Source organism: Anabrus simplex, chromosome 1 (assembly GCF_040414725.1).
Source record: "Anabrus simplex isolate iqAnaSimp1 chromosome 1, ASM4041472v1, whole genome shotgun sequence".
In the NCBI taxonomy this organism is placed as follows: Eukaryota; Metazoa; Arthropoda; class Insecta; order Orthoptera; family Tettigoniidae; genus Anabrus; species Anabrus simplex.
The window spans coordinates 500,367,563-500,391,446 of NC_090265.1; the positions used below are offsets into that span (position 1 = coordinate 500,367,563).

Below are 23,884 nucleotides of genomic sequence, written 5' to 3' on the forward strand. Positions count from 1 at the left end.
TATCTCTAGTTAAAGTCAAATTTCAACCTAACAGATCCAAAATCAGAACAAACAGGAAACTGCAAACTGACACGGAACATCTTAAAGAAAACTTGGGCTCCTTTATTGCAAATATCTCCAACCAGAATCCAGAATCCATCCAACTGGTTAGAACTCAAAGAAGCATTTGTAGAAGCTTCCAAAAGTATAGGCATCTCTAAGAGGAAACGCAAACAAAGATGACGGAATGAAACCTGTGACAAGGCAGTAAAATTTTCCTTTGTAAAGTGAAAACCGTCATTATGGAATGATTCTAATATCCTGTAAAAGCCATAGAACTTAGAGCGAGAGCCTGGAAAGATTGGAATTCCCATAAAACTGGAAAAACTTGCCAGGAATTCATTAAGATCCAGAAACAAACCTCAAAAATCATCAGATGTGAGAAACACAAATATAATCACAAAAGAATGGCAGAAATTGAACTGAAATTCACAAAAAGTAACACACAAAACTTTTACAGAACTTTCAGAGAACAAATATCAAATTACCAGGCACCTAGCCTTTGTTTCAAATGTCCGGATGGAATTCTGGGAACAAATAACCAGGAAAATTGCAAACTGTTTTAGCAAAATATTTTCAGAAACTTTTAAACTGTGAATCTCCTGGAAAAACCCACCTTTGAAAAACCCACACCAAATCCTGATTCAGAACCACCTAAGAAGAAATCAAACAAATTATCAGTGAGCTGAAAAGTAACAAAGCTCCAGGTGAGGACGGTATAATTGCCAAAATGTGGAAAATTGGTGGCGAAAGTCTTGTCTCGAAAATTCATGATATTCTCAGCAATATCTGGATCATGGAAAAGATTCCTGAGGACAGGAAATGTGCACTAATTCACCCACTGCACAAGAAAGGTGATAAAACTGATAACAATAACTATAGAGGTATCTCCTTGGTATCAGTTACGTACAAAATTTTCTCCAAAGTTCTATTGAGAAGACTTGAAAGACAAACAGATCACCTCATTGGAGAATACCAGGCAGGTTTCAGAAAGGACAGATCATGGACAGAACAAATACTCAATCTCAAAACTATCTTACAAATGCGCAAAACTTAACAAACAGTGATCAATTTCATAGACTTTAGAAAAGCATATGACTCCATAGACTGACAGACACTTTTCAAAGTACTCGAAGAATTTGAAGTAGACAGAAGAACAAGAGAATTGATCAGACAAACATTAACTGACACTACTTCCAAAGTTAAATTCTTAGGAGAAATACCTGAGCCATTTGATATCAACACAGGGGTTCGACAACGAGATGGACTGTCACCTCTTTTGTTCAATCTTGTTCTAGAAAAAGTAATCAGAACCTGGGAAAAAGAAGTTAAAGGAATAACTCTTGGTAGACAACTGAAAAACAGAATTCATGTGCGGTGTCTAGCTTTTGAAGGCGATTTGGCAATTCTTTTTAACAATAGGCAAGAAGCAATCCACTCCCTCGAAAACCTACATGAAATTACAGCTAAAACAGGACTTCAAATAACATATGATAAAACCCAGCACATGGAAGGAGCCTCTCGGTTTCTAGATGGGCAAGCTATGATGACTGAAGTTGGACAAATTTCCCAAGTAAATAAATTCTAATACCTTGGAGAAATCATTCAACCTTCTGGATTAAATCATGAAGCAAATAAGGAGAGATTTACTAAATTATAGAAAGCATATTGAATCACTTGGAATACGTATAACAAAGAAACCTTATCTTGGAAAACAAAACCAAGACATTATAATACAGTAATAAAACCTGAAGCATTATATGCATCGGAAACCTTAATCATTGGCGGTAAATCACTCATAAAAGATATAGAAAAGCAAGAAAGAAAATTTTACGAAAATTTTCAACCCAGTCTGCACAGAGGAAGTATGGATGAAAAGAAAATCTCATGAAATTTATTGCCATACTGAAAAAATCTCAGACACTATCAGGAAAAGGAGGCTGAAATTCGATGGTCACACTCTGAGAATGAACAATGATAGGCTGACCGAAAGAATTCTAAATTTTGCCTTCACAATGAAAGTCAAGAACAACTAGCTAAACGAAATAGAATCAGATTTTCAGGAAATCAACATCAACCATGAAACTGTGAAGAACTGATCTGCTTTCAGAACACTGATTAATAACCATTGTTTTGTGGAACCAAAAGCTAGAACTAATAAAACCTGGACAGAAGAACGTAAGAAGAATTTCAGTGAGAGGATGAAGAGATTTTGGGAAGAGAAGAAGGCAAAATCATCAGCTAAATAAGTTCAAGCATGCTCCTCAATTGGGCATAACGATGTGAAAAAAAAAATTAATAATAATAATAATAATAATAATAATAATAATAATAATAATAATAATAATAATAATAATAATAATAATAATGCCCAGATGAAGAGATTTTTGAATCCGAAGGCTACCGATTTTTCAAGAGCAAAGCGCAAAGAGGAATCCTCATTGGTGCTATGATGCTTGGAACCGCGTTTGCTGTTAGAACCAAGATCCTTAAATCGGTTGCAAATTTCGAACCTGTGAATGACAGATTGTCTATACTCACAATTAAATGCGTGAACAAAACCTACGCCCTAGTTAACGCACATGCTCCTACAAACGATAAGAACAAGTCTGATCCAGATGAAGTTGATAATTTCTGGGACCTACTGGATGAAAAATTAAACAAAATCCCCAAACACCATGTCAAGCTTCTTTTGGGTGACTTCAATGCCCAACTAGGTCGTGAACAGAAGTACAAGAAAGTTATAGGAAATTACCCTGCTCACAAAAGAACCAATCCCAACGGCAAAAGACTGGTGTCCATTTGCGAAAATCACAACCTGCAGGTCATGTCGACCCACTTTCGCCATCTACCCAGAAAGCAAATGACTTGGCGTTCTCCCGTCCAAGCTCTTGGAGAGTTCCAAATTGATCATGTTGCAATCTCCAGGAGAAACAGCCCTGAGATTATGAATATCAAGGTAAAGAAAGGCATCAATGTGGCCTCAGATCATTATATGTCTCTTATCAAATTCAAACCAATTCCCGCAAACACAAGGAAGACAACCAAACAGATCACACGCTTCGACAATGATAAACTTTGGCAAAGGGTCGAGGAGTTCCAGGAGAAGGCTAGACCAAATTACTGTGACTTTAACAACGCCAAAAGTCTCCTTGTTGAGGCCGCCAAAGACGTTGCAGAAATCAAGAGAAGCAAAAAGCATGCCTGGTGGAATAGTACCTGCGAATCAGTCCTCCAAGAAAGACTCAATGCGTGGAAACAGTACTACTCTACGAAATCAGAAAATGATTGGGAAACCTACAAAACCCAACGTGCCCAAGCAGCTAGGGTGTTCAGAACTGAGAAACGTAAATACGAAAAATCTCTCATTGAAAAGATAGAACAAAACTTTAGGAAGAATGAAAGCAGAGAGTGCTACAGAGCCTTTAAACGCAAACTCACTGGCTATAAACCACCATCTCTGTGCTTTGAGTGAAAGGACGGCACACTGGCAATGTCAAATGAAGAAAATTGCAGCATTCTGGCAGATTACTTCAATAATTTACTTAATTGCTCTAAACCGCAAAGCGCCATTGAGACCAAGGAACCCTTACTCAGGTACCCAGATTCCAGACCATCCGACAGAGATGAAATCAAGCACCACATTGCCCATCTCAAAAATAACAAAGCGCCGGGGGAAGACTCAGTAGTAGCAGAACTATGGAAATATGCCCCAGAGGAATCACTTGATATCTTGCAAAAGCAAATAGAAGAAATTCGGAACAAGGAGATCCTACCCGAAGTTTGGAAAATAGCTTTGATCCATCCATTACACAAAAAAGGCAGCCTGAAGAACATCAACAACTACAGAGGAATATCTTTGCTACCCATGACTTACAAAATTCTATCACTTGCCATCCTGGAGTGTTTGGAAGCACAAGTCGAACATCAAATAGGTGAATACCAAGGAGGGTTCAGAAAAGGTCGCTCAACAGCTGAACAGATCCAAAATCTCAAAATGATCATCAGATATTGTACACTAAGGTCCAAGCAGTATGTGTCTGTCTTTGTGGACTTTAAGAAAGCGTACGACTCCATTGACCGGGAAGTCCTGCTAAACATCTTAAATGAATTTGGAGTTGATTTGAAACTGCTGGCATTAATTAGAGCCACCCTGACCGATACAAAATCCAAGGTGAAATTCCATGGATGTCCCTCGCATTCCTTTGACATCAAAACAGGAGTCCGACAAGGTGATGGGCTATCCCCGATCTCTTCATCTGTGTTCTTGAAAAGATCATCAGAACCTGGCGGGTGAGATTACAGGAAACCAACTACAGTCCATTGAGAATAGGAACCAAATCCAAGGGGATCGCAACAGACTGCTTATCATTTGCTGATGATATTGCTGTTCTCTCAAATGACATAGAAACCGCTAGAGCTCAAGTTGAAATTTTAAAGGAAATTGCCGAACAAACTGGTTTGCAGATATTGTTTGAGAAAACAGAAGTAATGACTAACATCAAAGAGGCTCCACCAAAACTCTATACAAAATACGGGGACATCACTCGAGTAGACAAATTCAAATACCTGGGTGAGATCATCATGAAAAATGGACTGGACAAAGAAGCACTTCAGGAGCGAGTACGCAAACTGGAAATAGCCTACCAAACATCCCGCACAATCTACAACAAAAAATGCCTTTCCCAAAACACCAAGATACGTCACTATGAAACAGTTCTGAAACCAGTAGTTCTATATGCAGCCGAAACCCTGTCTCTAAATGCCAACAAAGGACTCCTTGAAGAACTGGAGAAAAGAGAATGCAAAATTGTGAAAGGAATCTTGGGATCAAAGTACAGAAATGGAATCCATCAAAAGAGATCCAACAAGGAAGTCTACAACAAAATAGAGAAAATTACCGACACAATCAGAAAAAGACGGGCACGATTTTATGGTCATCTGAAAAGAATGGATGGAACTAAAGAAATCTTTCATTTTTTTTATTCAAACCCCAAAACCACAATTCCCTGGTTTAGAAATACCAAAGAAGACCTGCAAATGCTACATATCTCAGCTGAAGACGCCCTTAACAGAGATCTCTGCCGCAAGAAAATATTGACGAACGGGCTAAACTGAGATGAGCAACCGAAGAGAAGACACGGTGCCCCTTGGACAGAGGAGCGTAAGCAGGCCCATTCACAAAGAATGAGGGAAATTTGGGCTCTAAAGAAGGCCAAGTTCAGTGTCAAATGCAACAAGACTTAACGTGGTCCTTGATGGCCCCAGCGAATTATATATTATAATAATAATAATAATAATAATAATAATAATAATAATAATAATAATAATAATAATAATAATAATAATAATAATATTGGCTTTATATCCCACTAACTACTTTTATGGTTACTGAGATGCCAAAGTGCCATTGTTTAGTCCCACAGAAGTTCTTTTATATGCCAGTAAATCTACTGACCTGAGATTGATATATTTGAGTACCTTCAAATACCACTGAACTGAGCCAGGATCGAACCTGCCAGGTTGGGGTCAGATGGCCAGCGCCTAACCATTTGAGCCACTCAGCCCAGTGAATCATTAATGAAACAGGCGGGGTGTATATGTGATGATTTATAGAAGACAATAGTATTTAGTCAGCAGTATATTAAGATAGTTGGACATCATGATAATATCTAGGTAGAGGAGGTGACTAATACTAATGAAGTATTGACATTTACCTATGATAATAAAGATAATTGAGCCTCCGCGGCTCAGGCGGCAGCGCGTCGGCCTCTCACCGCTGAATACCGTGGTTCAAATCCCGGTCACTCCATGTGAGATTTGTGCTGGACAAAGCGGAGGCGGGACAGGTTTTTCTCCGGGTACTCCGGTTTTCCCTGTCATATTTCATTCCAGCAACACTCTCCATTATCATTTCGTAGCATTTATCAGTCATTAATAATCACCTTGGGAGCGGCGACCCCATTGTAATAATAGCCTATATATGGTTTATGCATTACATCCCTGACCCGGTCAAAGACTGGAAAACAGGTTCTAGGTTTTCATTCATTTTCAATAAAGATAATTACAAAAAGATATAAAATTTTAAAAATAGAAAAGCAATTGGAGTTGATAAGATTTCTGTGGATTTACTGTATACAGTATGTATGGGATACAGTACCACACCTGAGGTACTTATTTAATTACTGTTTACATGAAGGAGATATACTGAATGAATGGAGAGCTGCTATAATAGACTTAGTGTACAAAGGAAAGGGTGATAAATATAAATAAAGCAGACAATTACATGCCAGTCACCTTGATATGTGTTGCATATCAGCAGTGGAAAAGTATTCTTTTCAATTATATTAGACATGTTTGCAAAATTCCTAAACTGGTTTAATAAAAGGCAGTTCAGGTTTGGGAAAGATTATTCCAGTGAGGCTCAACTTGTAGAATTACAGCAAGATATAGCAAATAGATTAAGCAGGTCACAGGACTGTATCGCTATTGATCTAGCCAAGGCTTTTGACAGGCTAGATCATGGAAGACTACAGATGAAAATGAGAGCTACTGGACTAGACAAGAGAGTGATTGAATCAGAGGTTGAATTTCTATAAAACAGATCTCAGAGAATTAGCATAGGTGAAGCATTATCTGATTCTGTAGTGGTTAAGAGGCAGTGGGGGGGGGGGGGCATTTCTACAAGGCAATATATTGGACTTTTATGTGTTTATATATATTTATATATACCAAGAGAGTTTGGCTGTACGGTTAGAGTCACACAATTGTGAGCTTGCATTCAGGAGATAGCCCTGAAATAGTTTTCCGTTATTTCCAACTTTTACACCAGGCAAATGCTTGGGCTGTTCCTTCCCACTCTTAGCACTCTCCTACCCCATTGTCACCTTAAGACCTATCTGTCTTGGTGCAGCGTAGAGCAAATTGTTTTATATATAAATAAATGATTTGAGTAAATTGCTGGAATGACAGATAAGGCTTTCTGCAGATGATGTCATATTGGAAAGTAATAAATAAGTTACAGGATTATTAACGCCTGCAAAAGTCCACACTGTTGTGAGTTGGACAGCAGACAATGGTATAATAGTAAACGGGGTGGAAAGTCAGGTTGTAAGTTTCACTCTCGGTTTTAATGACTGTGTTGATGGAGTGAAAGTAACTTATGGGCACTTTATATACCTACCTGTTAGTATAAGGAAAGATCTTCATAGGGGTAATCCCTCTATGGGTGGGGGCAGTAGAAAAACCTCCGCGGTATCTCCTGCCTGTCGTAAAAGGTGACTAAAAGGGGCCCCAGGGGCTCTGTACTTTGGAGCATGGTTAACGATCACAGGGCCCTTAGCTGAGTCCTGACATTGTTTCCACCTACTTGTGCCAGGCTCCTCACTTTCATCTATCCTATCCGACCTCCCTTGATCAACTCTTGTTCTTTTCCGACCCCGACGGTATTACGTATGGAGTCCTAGGGAGTCTTTCATTTTCATGTCCTTCGCCCTTGTCTTCCTTTGGCCGATACCTTCATTTTTTGAAGTGTCGGACTACTTCCATTTTTTCCTTCTGATTAGTGTTATATAGAGGATGGTTGCCTAGTTGTACTTCCTCTTAAAACAATGATCACCACCACCACCACCACCTCATAGGGGTAATCATATTAACAAGGTTATAAATAAAGGTTACAAATTTCTTCATATGGTTATGAAGGTATTTAGGGGTTGAAATAAGGATGTCACGGGAAGGGTGTATAAGTCACTGGTAAGTACCTACTAGAGTATAGTTTCAGTCTATGGGACCCTTACCAGGATTATGTGATTCGAAAACTGGAAAAGATCCAAAGGAATGCAGCACAATTTGTTCTTGGTGATTTCCGACAAAAGAGTAGAGTTATGGAAACATTGCAAACTTTGGGCTGGGAAGACTTGAGAATAAGAAGACGAGTTGCTCGACAATAACGAGGTACATCACAAGCCATCAGTGAAAAGATGGCATAGAATGACATTTGTAGACGAATAAGCTTGAAAGGAGTTTTAAAAGTATGAAGGATCACAACGTGAAGATAAAGTTGGAAGTCAAGAGGAATAACTGGGACAAATATTCCTTCACAGGAAGAGGAATTACGGACTGGGATAATTTACCAAGAGAGATGTTTGATAAATTTCCAACTACTTAGAAACCATTTAAGGAAAGACTAGGTAAACAACTGATACGGAATCTGCCTTAAATGCATATCAGTGGTGATTGATAATTGATTCAAACTATGGTCTGTGATAATAACACTCAGCTATTGCACCCCAACTTTTTCACAAATTTATTCATATTCAACCCAGAGAAATTCTGGGATATTACCTTATTTCAAGTTCTGAGGCATCTATATTACTCCCAGGCCAAAATACTCACTGTTATATAACACCAATATAAACATCATAATGCAACAGTTTTGTACACTCATACAGGATATTCAGAAAAAGCATACAAAAGATAAACAGGAAATAGGAGTTGCTATGCTGAACTTTCTGAGGTAGAGAACCTAGGATCTGAGGAACCTGCTTAAAGAGATATGGGCTTAAACAAGTCTAAGATATCACTATTACTGCCTCTCAGAGTTCCCACTATGGATTAGAGGTACAGTGTTGACCTTAAGATTCCAAGATCACAGATTCAAACCCAGCAGATTTAGTCAGATTTTTGAAGGGTGGAAAGAAGTCCATTTGAAACTCCATGTTGAATAATGTCAGCACATAAAAGATCTCTGGTGACACATTTGGTGTTCACCCCAAAAAAACAATTAAAAACTCAGCCATAGATTGCCCAAGAGAGATCTGGTTTACTCTACGAATAAAATGGAAAGTCAAAATTGATACATTAAATTGAAATGTTTGCATATGATGATGGTTGTTGTTGTCTTCTGGATTATCTAACTAATTGTTATATGTATTAGTTTACACTTAGTTTTTACAATATGTCCGGCTCCATGGCTAAATGGTTACCGGGCTGGCCTTTGGTCATAGCGGTCCCAGGTTCGATTCCCGGCAGGGTTAGGAATTTTAACCATCATTGGTTAATTTTGCTGACATGGGGCTGGGTGTGTGTGTGTTGTGTTGTGTTAATCATCATTTCATCCTTATCACGATGCACAGGTCACCTATGGTCATCAAATCAAAAGACCTGCAGCTGGGGAGCCGAACATGTCCTCAGACACTCCCGGCGCTAAAAGCCATACGCCATTTCCTTTTTTTTTTTTTTTTTACAGTTAATACTGTACTGTACCATATCACTGACAAATCTGAGTAAATATACCATTTTGTCCTCACAAGTTGCTCAAACTGACAGCTACCAGCCTCAGTGTAAGCACGACATCACTGTACAAGATTCTGCTATTCCTTTCAAAAACCCATGGTGTGTTTCAAATCACATCACTAGTGACTACAATCCTGGCAACTAATTCCAATTAAATAACTGTGAATAAATACATTTAAAAATTAGCTGTAAATAATCCAGAAAACAGTAACAGTGATACGTATTTTAAGTCCATATCTCCTTAGCTCGCTTCTTAGGCCATAGGTTCCTTATCTCAAAATGTCCATAGAGAACCCCAATTTCATGTTTAATTTTTCATGCTTTTCCTGAAACAACCTGTATAAATGTATATGGCACTAATGAACAAACACTAGTGTTATAAACCCCTAAATAAAACTACTACTATGGTACTACTCTGCAATTATTAATCCTTTTATGGTACTGTTGAAAGTGAAAGTCAATTTTTCCGTTATTATGTTCATTATTGATCTGTGTTCTTAACTCTCTACATCTCCTTTCAGGGAAGAAGAATGCTGTGAAGGCTTCATTCATAATCTTCCAACCAATAGCTGTGATTCACTTTGCCCTGATGGTTGTGAAAATGGGAAATGCAATGGTACAGGTCACTGTGTCTGTGCAGAAGGCTATGAGCCAATAAATAACACGACTTGTGTTCTATCTTGTCCTAAAGGGTGTACTCCAGAAACATGCTCAAAATTAAGTGATTGTGAATGTAAGAAGGGATACAAGAAAGACAAAGGCATGTGCCTTCCGATCTGCCATAAATGCATGAAGAACTCCATCTGTACTGCTCCTGAAACTTGTTCTTGTGTTGAGGGATATGAAGAGAATCGAAGCAAATGTGTTCCAGTATGTAAGAATGGCTGTCGGAATGGTAAATGTGTGGCTCCAAATGTATGTAATTGTAATAAAAAATATATGAAGGATGATTCAGAACAGTGTGTGCCTTCATGTCCAGAAGATTGTATACATGGTACTTGTATCATACCAGATGTATGTGAATGTGATGACGGTTATGCAAACAGACCTGGTTCCAATCAGTGTGATCCAGTGTGCCTTGGCGGTTGCCCAAATGGTTTGTGTACAGCTCCGGGCATTTGTACTTGCCATGAAGGTTATTTTAGAGAAGAAGATATGTGTGTCAAAGCATGTGGTGGTGGTTGTGAAAATGGGGTGTGTTCATCAATAAACAACACATGCATGTGTATCAATGGCTATGTGAACAAAGGACCATTTTACTGTGCTCCGGTATGTGCTGGTGGTTGTGAAAATGGTTACTGCATTGCTCCAGATGTATGCCGATGTATAGATGGTTACACAAATAATGGAACAAATAAATGTGTTCCTTACTGTCCTGAATGTAGCAATGGGCAGTGCATATCACCTTATGACTGTGTTTGTAATGAAGGTTATAAAAAAGACTTCAATTATGTTTGCAAACCTTCCTGTCCTGGTAACTGTGAGCACGGGATATGCATTGCCCCAGATATTTGTTCCTGTCATGATGGTTATTTACAAAGTCGTGATAATTCAAGTCTTTGTCTTCCTAACTGTGAAGGAGGCTGTGTTAATAGCATTTGCTCTGCTCCTAATGAATGCTCTTGTAATGATGGATATGTACCTGAACCTGGTAACTCCAGTATATGTCTTCCTCATTGTGAAGGAGGCTGTTTCAATGGAACTTGCTCAGCACCTGGTGTATGTTCGTGTAATGATGGCTACATCCCTGATCTCAATAACTCCAGTATCTGCGTTCCACATTGTGAAGGAGGTTGTTTCAACGGAACTTGCTCAGCACCTGGTGTATGTTCGTGTAATGATGGCTACATCCCTGATCTCAATAACTCCACTATATGTGTTCCATATTGTGAGGGAGGCTGTTTCAATGGAACTTGCTCAGAACCTGGTGTTTGTTCTTGCAATGATGGCTACATCCCTGATCTCAATAACTCTACTATATGCGTTCCACATTGTGAAGGAGGTTGTTTCAACGGAACTTGCTCAGCACCTGGTGTATGTTCGTGTAATGATGGCTACATCCCTGATCTCAATAACTCCACTATATGCGTTCCACATTGTGAAGGAGGCTGTTTCAATGGAACTTGCTCAGAACCTGGTGTTTGTTCTTGCAATGATGGCTACATCCCTGATCTCAATAACTCCAGTATCTGCCTTCCTCACTGTGAAAGAGGTTGTTATAATGGAACTTGCTCAGCACCTGGCGTATGTTCTTGCAATGATGGCTACATCCCTGATATCAATAACTCCAGTATCTGTCTTCCTTATTGTGAAGGACATTGTAACAATGGAACTTGTTCTGCACCTAATGTATGTTCTTGCAATGATGGTTTCATTCCTGACCCTCATAATTTTAATCATTGTATTCCTGCTTGCAATGGTGGTTGTAAAAATGGATTATGTTCATCGGCAAACAACACATGCATATGCAATCATGGTTTTGCAAACAATGGATCTTTCAACTGTGTACCAGTATGTGCTGGTAACTGTAAATATGGACACTGTATTCTTCCAAATGTATGTAAATGCACTGAAGGATATACAAATAATGGAACAAATCAATGTATTCCAATTTGTCTTGAGTGTAGCAATGGGCAGTGTGAATCACCTTACAACTGCTTATGCAATCCAGGTTATAAAAAAGACAATCATAATATCTGCAAGCCTTACTGTTCTGGAAACTGTCAACATGGAAAATGTATAGCACCAAATACCTGTTCATGTATCAAAGGATATGTGCTCAGCAAAGGCAACAGTAGTCTTTGTGAACCTGTCTGTGATAAGAAGTGTAAGAATGGCTTCTGTTCTGCACCAAATACTTGTTCCTGCAATATAGGATACTTTCCCAGTAGAGACAATCCAAGTGTATGTGAAAAAGGAGATCAAATAGTACTTGATGAAAAGCCAAAACCATCTTGTCCAACGGGCTGCATAAACGGAATCTGCACGTCAAAGAACACTTGTAGATGTAATGTCGGCTGGTCTGGAGACACATGCAATAAAGAGAAAGCTCAAAGCAGTGGCATACTACAGTAAGCAACTCATTTTAACATCTGTGACCCATTGTGAGGAAAAGGACCCAAAGTCGGCAATGGAAATGTTACAGTAGAGCTGAACAAAAGTGTTTGGGATGTAAAAATTGCATTTCTATGTTTTGACTTCTTATGCTACCTATGGCCTTTTTAACAAACTAAGTTATGCAGCAGGTTGAGTCTTCACCACTTGATGTCATGAAAACTTTATACAATTGATAAAAAACAATAGTGAAAGCTGTAACTGCATTTTTCTCAAAATACAGTTTCCTTAATAGCAAAAGTCAATAATAAATATCTTCTGAAGTATTGCAGCTAGAAGCATAAACTATTTTTTTTTTTTTTTTTTAATGCTCAACATCTTATGCCAATTTTAGAACCACAAAGATATGAAAAATGAAAAATCTGACTTTACGTCCCTTTCTGCATAATGGGTCATACTTAGTCTTCCTATACTCAAAGTAGCTCAAACTAGATGTTTTCTAAAGGTAGAGTGTAATAAGTAACTATAAATCAATACTTTCACAGCTGTTTACTACTAATTATAGCAGATAAAAGAAGACAAAAAATTAACTTAACTGTAAGAGCCTTGAAAAATTTACAAAATATATTGTTAGTGATGTTTATCAGGGTGAAAAGGTCCATTTAGTACTCCATGTCATATGATGTTGGCATCTAAAAGATGTCTGGTGAAACATTTGGTGTTTACCTGACAAAAGTAATTAAAATTCAACTGTAGATCACACAAGCAAGATCCAATTCTCTGGTATCTGGTAGAGTAAATAGCAGCCTAAATGGCATCAAATCAAAATCAATGGAATGCCAATAATATGTGGCCACTTATTACATGATCTGTGCAATATATATCCTTTTTCCAAGGTTTCCATAACTCTTGTGCAAGCCCATTTTAAATTAATAATAATAATAATAATAATAATAATAATAATAATAATAATAATAATAATAATAATAATAATAATAATAATAATGATAGGATATTCTAAATCACAATTTTGAAGAACACTTTGCTCCAAAGGTTACAAGATATGGCCTTCCAAAGGCACCCTTCAATATCACACAAAAATCTATTACATTACAAAAGAGCCTCTATGCTCTATAATTCAACCAAGGAGACCGCGCTCCCAAACCCTAACCGCCTACTCAAGGCAACTTTTACCTTTTACACTAGAGATTAGAGCGTCTTTGCTCAATAAAATTACACTTTCAGGCTACTCTAGGCACAATCTACAATTTACAATACCATATCATTTGCTTTTTAAATTTATACAGGGGTATCTAGTACCCATTCTACTGGGCCTTTATGGGCCTTTATGGAAAACAACAGGTTTCAATTACTGGCCCCAAAAACCAAAATGTATGGAGGCAGACACTTGCGCTCCTAGAAATCAAGAGGTTTAAAACCCTACTTGGGCTTGTGGCCCAATGATGCAGAGGCTAATCCTAAACTACTGAGGTAACTAGATGGACAAGTTAAGTTATAATTTACAAGCGAAAACGGTTACAAGATCATAGTCACCTCAAGATTAATTGAAGGGGAATTTGAGAGGGTAAAGCACTCTCTATCCCCAGATTTCAGTTAAGTACTTTTGACTTACTTGAACTTTTACATGAGAAGAAAGAGAAGTTTACATTTTAGGAAATGGACTATTACATAGTTAAAGATTGGAACCTTTCCCTCAAATCAGCTTGTGGAGATAACTACTGAGATAGAAATATGGTGGCCATTACCTTAGCTGATGTTCTGCCTGGTGGAGAATGAGGCCCTGCCTCCTCTCTTAACGCGACGATCAATAAGACCCAGTTCGCTCGAAATGGCGTCGGCTTTTATACCCGAGAGGAAGGTTCGAGAAGGCTCTGGACTAAAACCAGACACGCCCTCTCATTTTTCCTGGACAGTCGAAAAGTTACAAGAAGCCTATGATTGGCTGAAAATTAAATGCACAAAATTTGTGATTGGCCCGAATCCAAAGTTGGGGGATCAGTAAGAAGTGTTGCAAACCTTGAAGTATCAATAACACCAACTATGGCTCCAATATTCTGAATAAGAATATGTGGACGAAAACCATTAACTGCAAGGAATTCAAGAATTATGTAGGAAATTGAAGTAGCTAGCTTTCATCTTCAGTCTTTAGTGTATGGTTTTGAATTACCAGGTATAAACCCAATGACTTTCAAATTAATCAGTTAATTAATAATTAAGAATGGCAACTTTAGAGAAAATGATGGCATCTTTTGTAGAAGGAATGTTTTGCTATAAATTTCAATCACAATATCATCATGTGCTAAAATTCTGGCTATTGTCAATACGGACCATAATGAAATTCATAATTTATGAGACATAGTTTTATAAGCAGCGTGTTTTGAAGAAGGGTCAAAGAGGAGAGTATTTAATACAATTATAAATAAATAATTGTTTGGCAATAAGAACGTGGCAAAACAGGCAAAACCTTTATGAAATCTCCCCCCAAGAACAATAATTTTCCCACCAGAAGGAATGGGTTATCGTTACCTGTAATATATTTTAGAAGTCAATTCACACACATTAATGAATGACTTTTTGCCATTGGGGCTTATCTTATATTGAGCCATGCTAATCGAATATTGTCAGCTGCTTTGGAATTTAATTTTAATCCAGACACAGAACTCTGATTTAAATTTAGAGAAATTTTGAATGTAATGTGCACTGTTCAACCACTGCGCAGAAAAACAGAGGCTATTCTTGTCCGCAAAGTACAACTGACCAGGAAGATGTCTAACTGCGAATGCATGTCTACCCCTTTCCACCTCTCCTATTGTGTCACCTGCGCTGATCAGGTCACATTAATGGAGAGACCAAAATGATTGCAAGCACTCTTGAAACAACTGACTGACTGTTGCAGCTCCTCAGGTGTGAGGGCAGGTGTGACAGCACCATCTGCATACTGCAATTCCGTAACGGAAGTAGTCTTAGTGAGCTTTTGGAAGCAAAGTCTAGCCAGATTGAACAGTCCCCCATCAAAGTGATATCTAAGCTTTACACCTTGGTTGTGTGTAGATGTTCCATATAGCATGGAAGATAGGTAAGAGTGTTGGAACAAGCACACATCCTTGTTTCAATCCATGGGTGATTGTAAATGGATCAGAGATAATATTTTGATGAATGATTTACCCAGATGTGTTATCATGAAGAGCGTTGACCAGATCTACAAAATGCTCTGGACAAAGTGTTTCAGTATTGAGCACACAGCTGGTCTCGGGACTGAGTTGAAAGCCTTTTCCAAGTCACAGAACACTAGATATAAAGGAATCTGTTACTCTCTGCATTTTTCCTGGATTTGGTTTGCACAGAAGATCATATCTGTTCTGCCTCTGCAGGTTCGAAAACCACACTGCGACTTGGTAGGATTCTCTCAGAAATAATGGCTGAATAATGGGTGAATGGGTGGCTATATTTCTCGAAAATAGAACTCAGAGATTTGAGTAGGCAAAGCTTTATCTGACCCTGTAATAATTAATAGGGGAATTCCTCAAGGCAGTATTATTGGACTTTTATGTTTCCTTATATATATCAATGATATGTGTAAAGTGGAAACAGAGATAAGGCTGTTTGCAGATGATGTTATTCTGTACAGAGTAATAAATAAGTTACAAGATTGTGAGCGGCTGCAGGGTGACCTCGATAGTGTTGTGAGATGGACGGTGGGCAATGGTATGATGATAAACGGGGTAAACAGTCAGGTTGTGAGTTTCACAAATAGGAAAAGTCCTCTCACTTTTAATTACTCCATTGATGGGGTAATTAATTTTGTGTGGCTATTACTAGCCGAGTGCAGCCCTTGTAAGGCAGACCCTCTGATGAGGGTGGGCTGCATCTGCCATATGTAGGCAACTGAGTATTATTGTGGTGGGATAGTGTTATATCTGGTGTGTGTGTGAGTTGCAGGGATGTTGGGGACAGCACAAACACCCAGCCCCCGGGCCATTGGAATTAACCAATGAAGGTTAAAATCCCCGACCCAGCCGGGAATCGAACCCGGGACCCTCTGAACCGAAGGCCAGTACGCTGATCATTCAGCCAACGAGTTGGACATTGATGGGGTGAAAGTTCCTTTTGGGGATCATTGTAAGTACCTAGGTGTTAATATAAGAAAAGACCTTCATTGGAGTAATCACATAAATATGACTGGTAATAAAGGGTACAGATCTCTGCACATGGTTATGAGGGTATTTAGGGGTTGTAGTAAGGATGTAAAGGAGAGGGCATATAAGTCTCTGGTAAGACCCCAACTAGAGCATGGTTCCAGTGTATGGGACCCTCACCAGGATTACTTGATTCAAGAACTGGAAAAAATTCAAAGAAAAGCAGCTCGATTTGTTCTGGGTGATTTCCGACAAAGGAGTAGCGTTACAAAAATGTTGCAATGTTTGGGTTGGGAAGAATTGAGAGAAAGAAGAAGAGCTGCTTGACTAAGTGGTATGTGATATAGATGTTGATTCCCATAGGAAATCTGAAATATTTGTCCTGAATGAGTAAATTTATAATACCAATACAAATGGTCCGTTATTGGACATTATAAATTTTCCAACTAACTCATTCTTGGTTGACCGAGTTTCATCCTCGTGTGCTAGGGTGGGCTCATCAGTTGGTACCTAGCACACCAAACCAATACGCTGGCTAGTGCATACCGTGGAGGCCACTGCGTAGGCTAACTGGAGCCACCGGCAGTGCCAATGCACTAAAAGACTTTGTCTCATCACAAAAAACTGATGCCTGCTTGGCCATCACATGATATAGATGTTGATTCCCATAGGAAATCTGAAATATTTGTCCTGAATGAGTAAATTTATAATACCAATACAAATGGTCCATTATTGGACATTATAAATTTTCCAGCTAACTCATTCTTGGTTGCCAGCGTTTCACCCTCGTGTGCTAGGGTGGGCTCATCAGTTGGTACCTAGCACACCTAACCAATACGCTGGCTAGTGCATACCGTGGAGGCCACTGCGTAGGCTAACTGGAGCCATCGGCAGTGCCAATGCACTAAGAGACTTTGTCTCATCACAAAAACTGATGTCTGCTTGGCCATCACATGATATAGATGTTGATTCCCATAGGGAATCTGAAATATTTGTCCTGAATGAGTAAATTTATAATACCAATAAAAATGGTCCGTTATTGGACATTATAAATTTTCCAGCTAACTCATTCTTGGTTGCCAGTGTTTCACCCTCGTGTGCTAGGGTGGGCTCATCAGTTGGTAGCCTACGCAGTGGCCTCCACGGTATGCACTAGCCAGCGTATTGGTTAGGTGTGTTAGGTACCAACTGATGAGCCCACCCTAGCACACGAGGGTGAAACGCTGGCAACCAAGAATAAGTTAGCTGGAAAATTTATAATGTCCAATAACGGACCATTTGTATTGGTATTATAAATTTACTCATTCAGGACAAATATTTCAGATTCCCTATGGGAATCAACATCTATATCATGTGATGGCCAAGCAGGCATCAGTTTTTTGTGATGAGACAAAGTCTCTTAGTGCATTGGCACTGCCGGTGGCTCCAGTTAGCCTACGCAGTGGCCTCCACGGTATGCACTAGCCAGCGTATTGGTTAGGTGTGCTAGGTACCAACTGATGAGCCCACCCTAGCACACGAGGGTGAAACGCTGGCTAACCAAGAATAAGTTAGCTGGAAAATTTATAATGTCCAATAACGGACCATTTGTATTTGTATTATAAATTTACTCATTCAGGACAAATATTTCAGATTCCCTATGGGAATCAACATCTATATCATGTGATGGCCAAGCAGGCATCAGTTTTTTGTGATGAGACAAAGTCTCTTAGTGCATTGGCACTGCCTGTGGCTCCAGTTAGCCTACGCAGTGGCCTCCACGGTATGCACTAGCCAGCGTATTGGTTAGATGTGCTAGGTACCAACTGATGAGCCCACCCTAGCACACGAGAGTGAAACGCTGGCAACCAAGAATGAGTTAGCTGGAAAATTTATAATGTCCAATAACGGACCATTTGTATTGGTATTATAAATTTACTCATTCAGGACAAATATTTCAGATTCCCTATGGGAATCAACATCTATATCATGTGATGGCCAAGCAGGCATCAGTTTTTTGTGATGAGACAAAGTCTCTTAGTGCATTGGCACTGCTGGTGGCTCCAATTAACCTACGCAGTGGCCTCCACGGTATGCACTAGCCAGCGTATTGGTTAGGTCTGCTAGGTACCAACTGATGAGCCCACCCTAGCACATGAGGGTGAAACGCTGGCTAACCAAGAATAAGTTAGCTGGAAAATTTATAATGTCCAATAACGGACCATTTGTATTGGTATTATAAATTTACTCATTCAGGACAAATATTTCATATTCCCTATGGGAATCAACATCTATATCATGTGATGGCCAAGCAGGCATCAGTTTTTTGTGATGAGACAAAGTCTCTTAGTGCATTGGCACTGCCGGTGGCTCCAGTTAGCCTACGCAGTGGCCTCCACGGTATGCACTAGCCAGCGTATTGGTTAGGTGTGCTAGGTACCAACTGATGAGCCCACCCTAGCACACGAGGGTGAAACGTTGGCAACCAAGAATGAGTTAGCTGGAAAATTTATAATGTCCAATAACGGACCATTTGTATTGGTATTATAAATTTACTCATTCAGGACAAATATTTCAGATTCCCTATGGGAATCAACATCTATATCATGTGATGGCCAAGCAGGCATCAGTTTTTTGTGATGAGACAAAGTCTCTTAGTGCATTGGCACTGCCTGTGGCTCCAGTTAGCCTACGCAGTGGCCTCCACGGTATGCACTAGCCAGCGTATTGGTTAGGTGTGCTAGGTACCAACTGATGAGCCCACCCTAGCACACGAGGGTGAAACGCTGGCAACCAAGAATGAGTTAGCTGGAAAATTTATAATGTCCAATAACGGACCATTTGTATTGGTATTATAAATTTACTCATTCAGGACAAATATTTCAGATTCCCTATGGGAATCAACATCTATATCATGTGATGGCCAAGCAGGCATCAGTTTTTTGTGATGAGACAAAGTCTCTTAGTGCATTGGCACTGCCTGTGGCTCCAGTTAGCCTACGCAGTGGCCTCCACGGTATGCACTAGCCAGCGTATTGGTTAGGTGTGCTAGGTACCAACTGATGAGCCCACCCTAGCACACGAGGGTGAAACGCTGGCAACCAAGAATGAGTTAGTTGGAAAATTTATAATGTCCAATAACGGACCATTTGTATTGGTATTATAAATTTACTCATTCAGGACAAATATTTCAGATTCCCTATGGGAATCAACATCTATATCATGTGATGGCCAAGCAGGCATCAGTTTTTTGTGATGAGACAAAGTCTCTTAGTGCATTGGCACTGCTGGTGGCTCCAGTTAGCCTACGCAGTGGGCTGCACGGTATGCACTAGCCAGCATATTGGTTAGGTGTGCTAGGTACCAACTGATGAGCCCACCCTAGCACACGAGGGTGAAACGCTGGCAACCAAGAATGAGTTAGTTGGAAAATTTATAATGTCCAATAACGGACCATTTGTATTGGTATTATAAATTTACTCATTCAAGACAAATATTTCAGATTCCCTATGGGAATCAACATCTATATCATGTGATGGCCAAGCAGGCATCAGTTTTTTGTGATGAGACAAAGTCTCTTAGTGCATTAGCACTGCCGGTGGCTCCAGTTAGCATACGCAGTGGCCTCCACGGTATGCACTAGCCAGCGTATTGATTAGGTGTGCTAGGTACCAACTGATGAGCCCACCCTAGCACACGAGGGTGAAACGCTGGCAACCAAGAATGAGTTAGCTGGAAAATTTATAATGTCCAATAACGGACCATTTGTATTGGTATTTTAAGTTGTATGTTCCGAGCTGTCAGCGGAGAGATGGCGTGGAGTGACATTAGTAGACGAATAAGTTTGAATGGCGTTTATAAAAGTAGGAAAGATCACAATATGAAGATAAAGTTGCAATTCAAGAGGACAAATTGGGGCAAATATTTGTTTATAGGAAGGGGAGTTAGGGATTGGAATAACTTACCAAGGGAAATGTTCAATAATTTTCCAATTTCTTTGCAATCATTTAAGAAAAGTCTAGGAAAACAACAGATAGGGAATCTGCCACCTGGGCGATTGCCCTAAATGCAGATCAGGATTGATTGATTGATTGATTGATTGATTGATTGATTGATTGATTGATTGATTGATTGATTGATTGATTGCAGTTTTTAGAAACACAGATGTGCCAGAATTTAGTCCTGCAGGAGTTATTTTACATGCCAGTAAATCTACCGACACGAGACTGGCATATTTGAGCACCTTCAAATACCACCGGACTGAGTCGGGATCAAACCTGCCAATTTAGGGTCAAAAGGTCAGCACGTCAACCATCTGAGCCACTCAGTCCAGCCCAGAAATAATCTTCAGGCGATTGAGCAAATTTCTAGCAAGAAGAATTTTACCTGCTATAGATAGCAATGATATACCACGACAGTTGCCACAAACACTTGATCATCTTTTTTGAAAAGAGTAACGATAGTGACATTTATAAGGTCACCAGGTACTTCTCAGTTTTGCCATATTAAGAGGATAGGAATAAGAAATATGCTTTTTAGAGGTAGGCCTCCACTTTGAATCAATTCCAGAGGAATGCATCTGGGCCAGGAGCCTTGCCAGGTTTCAGTTTAATGAGAGCAGCAATGAATTCTTTGAATGCTTGGTGGGAGAGCCATCCATGGTTGTTGGAGATGTAGAGGCACATCATCAAGAAAGTCTTCACCAGCACTTAGAAGAGTGGTGAAATGTTCTTTCCAATGCTCTAGGATTTCTTGACTATCAGTAATAGTGGTAGCATTATCAGCAGGTTTTGGTGTCCTGGAAGAGGAGAGAGTTGGGCCATATAACTCTTTTATTGCTGCATAGAAGTTATGCAGTTCTCAGGCAACAGATATACTTTGCAGTTCCTGAGCTTTCTGCTGCCACCAGTTGTTCTTTATCTCTCTCATTTGCCCCTAAAATTTACACTTGAGTTTGAGAAAATGCACTTTCTTTGTGTCTGAAGGTGGATCTTGAAAAAGGGATAGATGGGCTTCTTATTTAGCATTGATGACACACATATTTCTTTGTTGTTGTCAGCAAACCAGTCTTGTCTTACCTTTTTTCTCAAAACCAATGGTTTTCTCAGCTGATTCTGTGATTACATTCTGTAATGTTGCCCATTCCTGCTATATGTTTCTTATGTTGACTGGAGCATTTGCCAGCATGTCGGAGGACATATTGTGGAAATTCATGACAGTGGATCCATCTTGAAGTTTGGACGTATCAAACTTCTGCCTCGACAGGGTTCAAAAATGCCTGGGTGGTTCATGGTGAAGATTGATCCTAAGTCAACAGAATAGTAGCTTGTGATCTGTCCAGGAATCGATATTTCTAGCTGATCTGGTGATAAGGACATCCTTCTTATCACATTGTCAAGTGATGATGTAATCAAGGATGTGCCAATGCTTGGAGTGAGGTAGCATCCATGTGGTCTTGAAGTGATTAGGTAGGCAAAACTGCGTATTAGTTATGAAAAGTTCATGATCAGTTAGGTGTAATAGACCAAGAGGCAGCAATTCGTTGCCATTGTAACTTCTGAGTCCCTGTTTGCCCATCACATTTTCCCATAGCAGATTATCCTTTCCAACTCTAGAATTGAAGTCACCTAGGAGGAAGAACTTATCTTTAATTGGTACATTGGAGATGGTTGTGGAAAGCAAGTTATAGAACTGATTCTTAGCATCTTCATCAACATCTAATGTAGGAACATAAGCAGAGATGAAAGCTGAATAACTACAATACTGGTATTAGAAAAAAGAAGGTACAGAAAAAGTTCATGTGTAATGTAAATTGTTACAGAAATGAATACATCAACATGCCTGAAATTAAAGTCTGCCTGCTAGCATTTATTTTGCTGCACGGAATAACCAATCGGAGAGTACAGACAATAAAGAAGTTGAGACAGGCTGAGTTCAAATAGATATGTGTGGTAAACACCATAATGGAAACCACAAACTATCAGAAGACACAGTACAATGTAATGACCCACATTGGTTCCCTTAAAGGCAGACAATCACATTACAGCTTACACAACGAAGGAAAATATACTTACCTGAGGAACTGTCAATAAGCAAATTGCCCAAAATGTAAAAAGAAATGTATCCATCTCTCCCTAATGAGTATGGAAGTTACACGTATATCTTTAATAGCAAATTTAATACTGCATTTGAATATCCGAGAAGTGACACGTGCAGTGTATTTGATGCACATAATGCTAAGCTGTCTTTGCTTCAAGCATGTCTCGTTTCAGCATCTGAAGTAAGAGAGAGAAATAAAATTGGAGCAGGAAATGAAATCTATGGAAGTTATCAATAGGGTTTACAACAGAAAACAGCAATCTAAAACTTCTGCAATGAGAATCCCTCTTCAGGGAGCACTGGTTTGTGATTTTCAGGAAAACCTACCATAATCATGATCATTTCCCTTTATCCAGTTCCTGCCAGGTCGGGGTATTTATGGCACTTCTCTATCTTCCTCTTTCCTTCCCCCATTCCTCTTCCACGATCTTGTCCCAGTCTAAATTTAGTCTTCTTATGGCGCTCTTCACTGATTCGATCCTTGTTCTAGGTCTTCCTCTTGCTCTCTTCACTTCCTAGGTATTACACTCTTCTCTGTTTTCTACATTAGCTAGTTCATGGAACGAAAAATTTATCATCTTTCCAGTCCGAGGCCACAATTACCTCAAATATGAAAAGAATATGGGCCTCATAAATCAGAAGACTCATACAGAATTTTTTTCCAAATGGAATGAAGTTACTAGAAGAGCAAGGGCAAAACCAACTGTATTCTCAATTGCTGAAGTCCATCACAACCTTGTACATGTTTGGACAACATATTTAAGGACTCCATATATTAAAAAATATCCGTTTCAAACCATACCTGCAACTGAGATGATGTCCTCTCGAGAGCACCCAAGAACAATAAATCTGAGGACTTCCTACAACAGGATGTGGGAGAACTATGATGTCATAGACAAGAAATTCAGGAAAATTGGCCTACAGGTCTTCCAAAAAGATCAGCATCTTTCTTTCATTTTTTTCATAGAATGCATGGAATTTGATCATCTTTCATTTGATTAAATATTTCAAACCCTCATTTCTTGAGATTCCAATAATTTTTTCATACTAAAATGTTGTTGGGAATGCTTGATGCCCTCTAATGAATTTCTGAAGAAATAAAAAAACAATGTGACCAACGGGAAGTGTTCAGACGAAACAGGGTTGGAAAATGCAAATACATTAAAATTCCTTCACTTGGGAGTTTCAGGAAACTGAAGAATATGTGTCTTGAAAACAGAAAAGTGACTGGCAAGGACATGAGCAGAAGTTTCATATGGATG

General features: G+C 39.2%; 1 protein-coding gene across 2 annotated transcripts in view; it reads left to right on the forward strand.

Annotated features, from left to right (window-relative positions):
- Positions 1 to 23,884, forward strand: part of LOC136857020 (tenascin-X) — a 179,699-nt gene that overhangs the window by 144,360 nt on the left and 11,455 nt on the right. Inside the window, exon 1 of one of the 2 annotated variants that reach the window (XM_067135362.2) lies at positions 10,019 to 12,404. The exons of the other annotated variant lie outside the window; for it this stretch is intronic. Within the exon in view, the coding sequence (XP_066991463.2) occupies positions 10,096 to 12,404 (2,309 nt within the window). The 5' untranslated portion in view covers positions 10,019 to 10,095. Of the gene's footprint in view, positions 1 to 10,018; positions 12,405 to 23,884 lie in introns of those variants that run through there. 2 annotated transcript variants of the gene reach the window in all.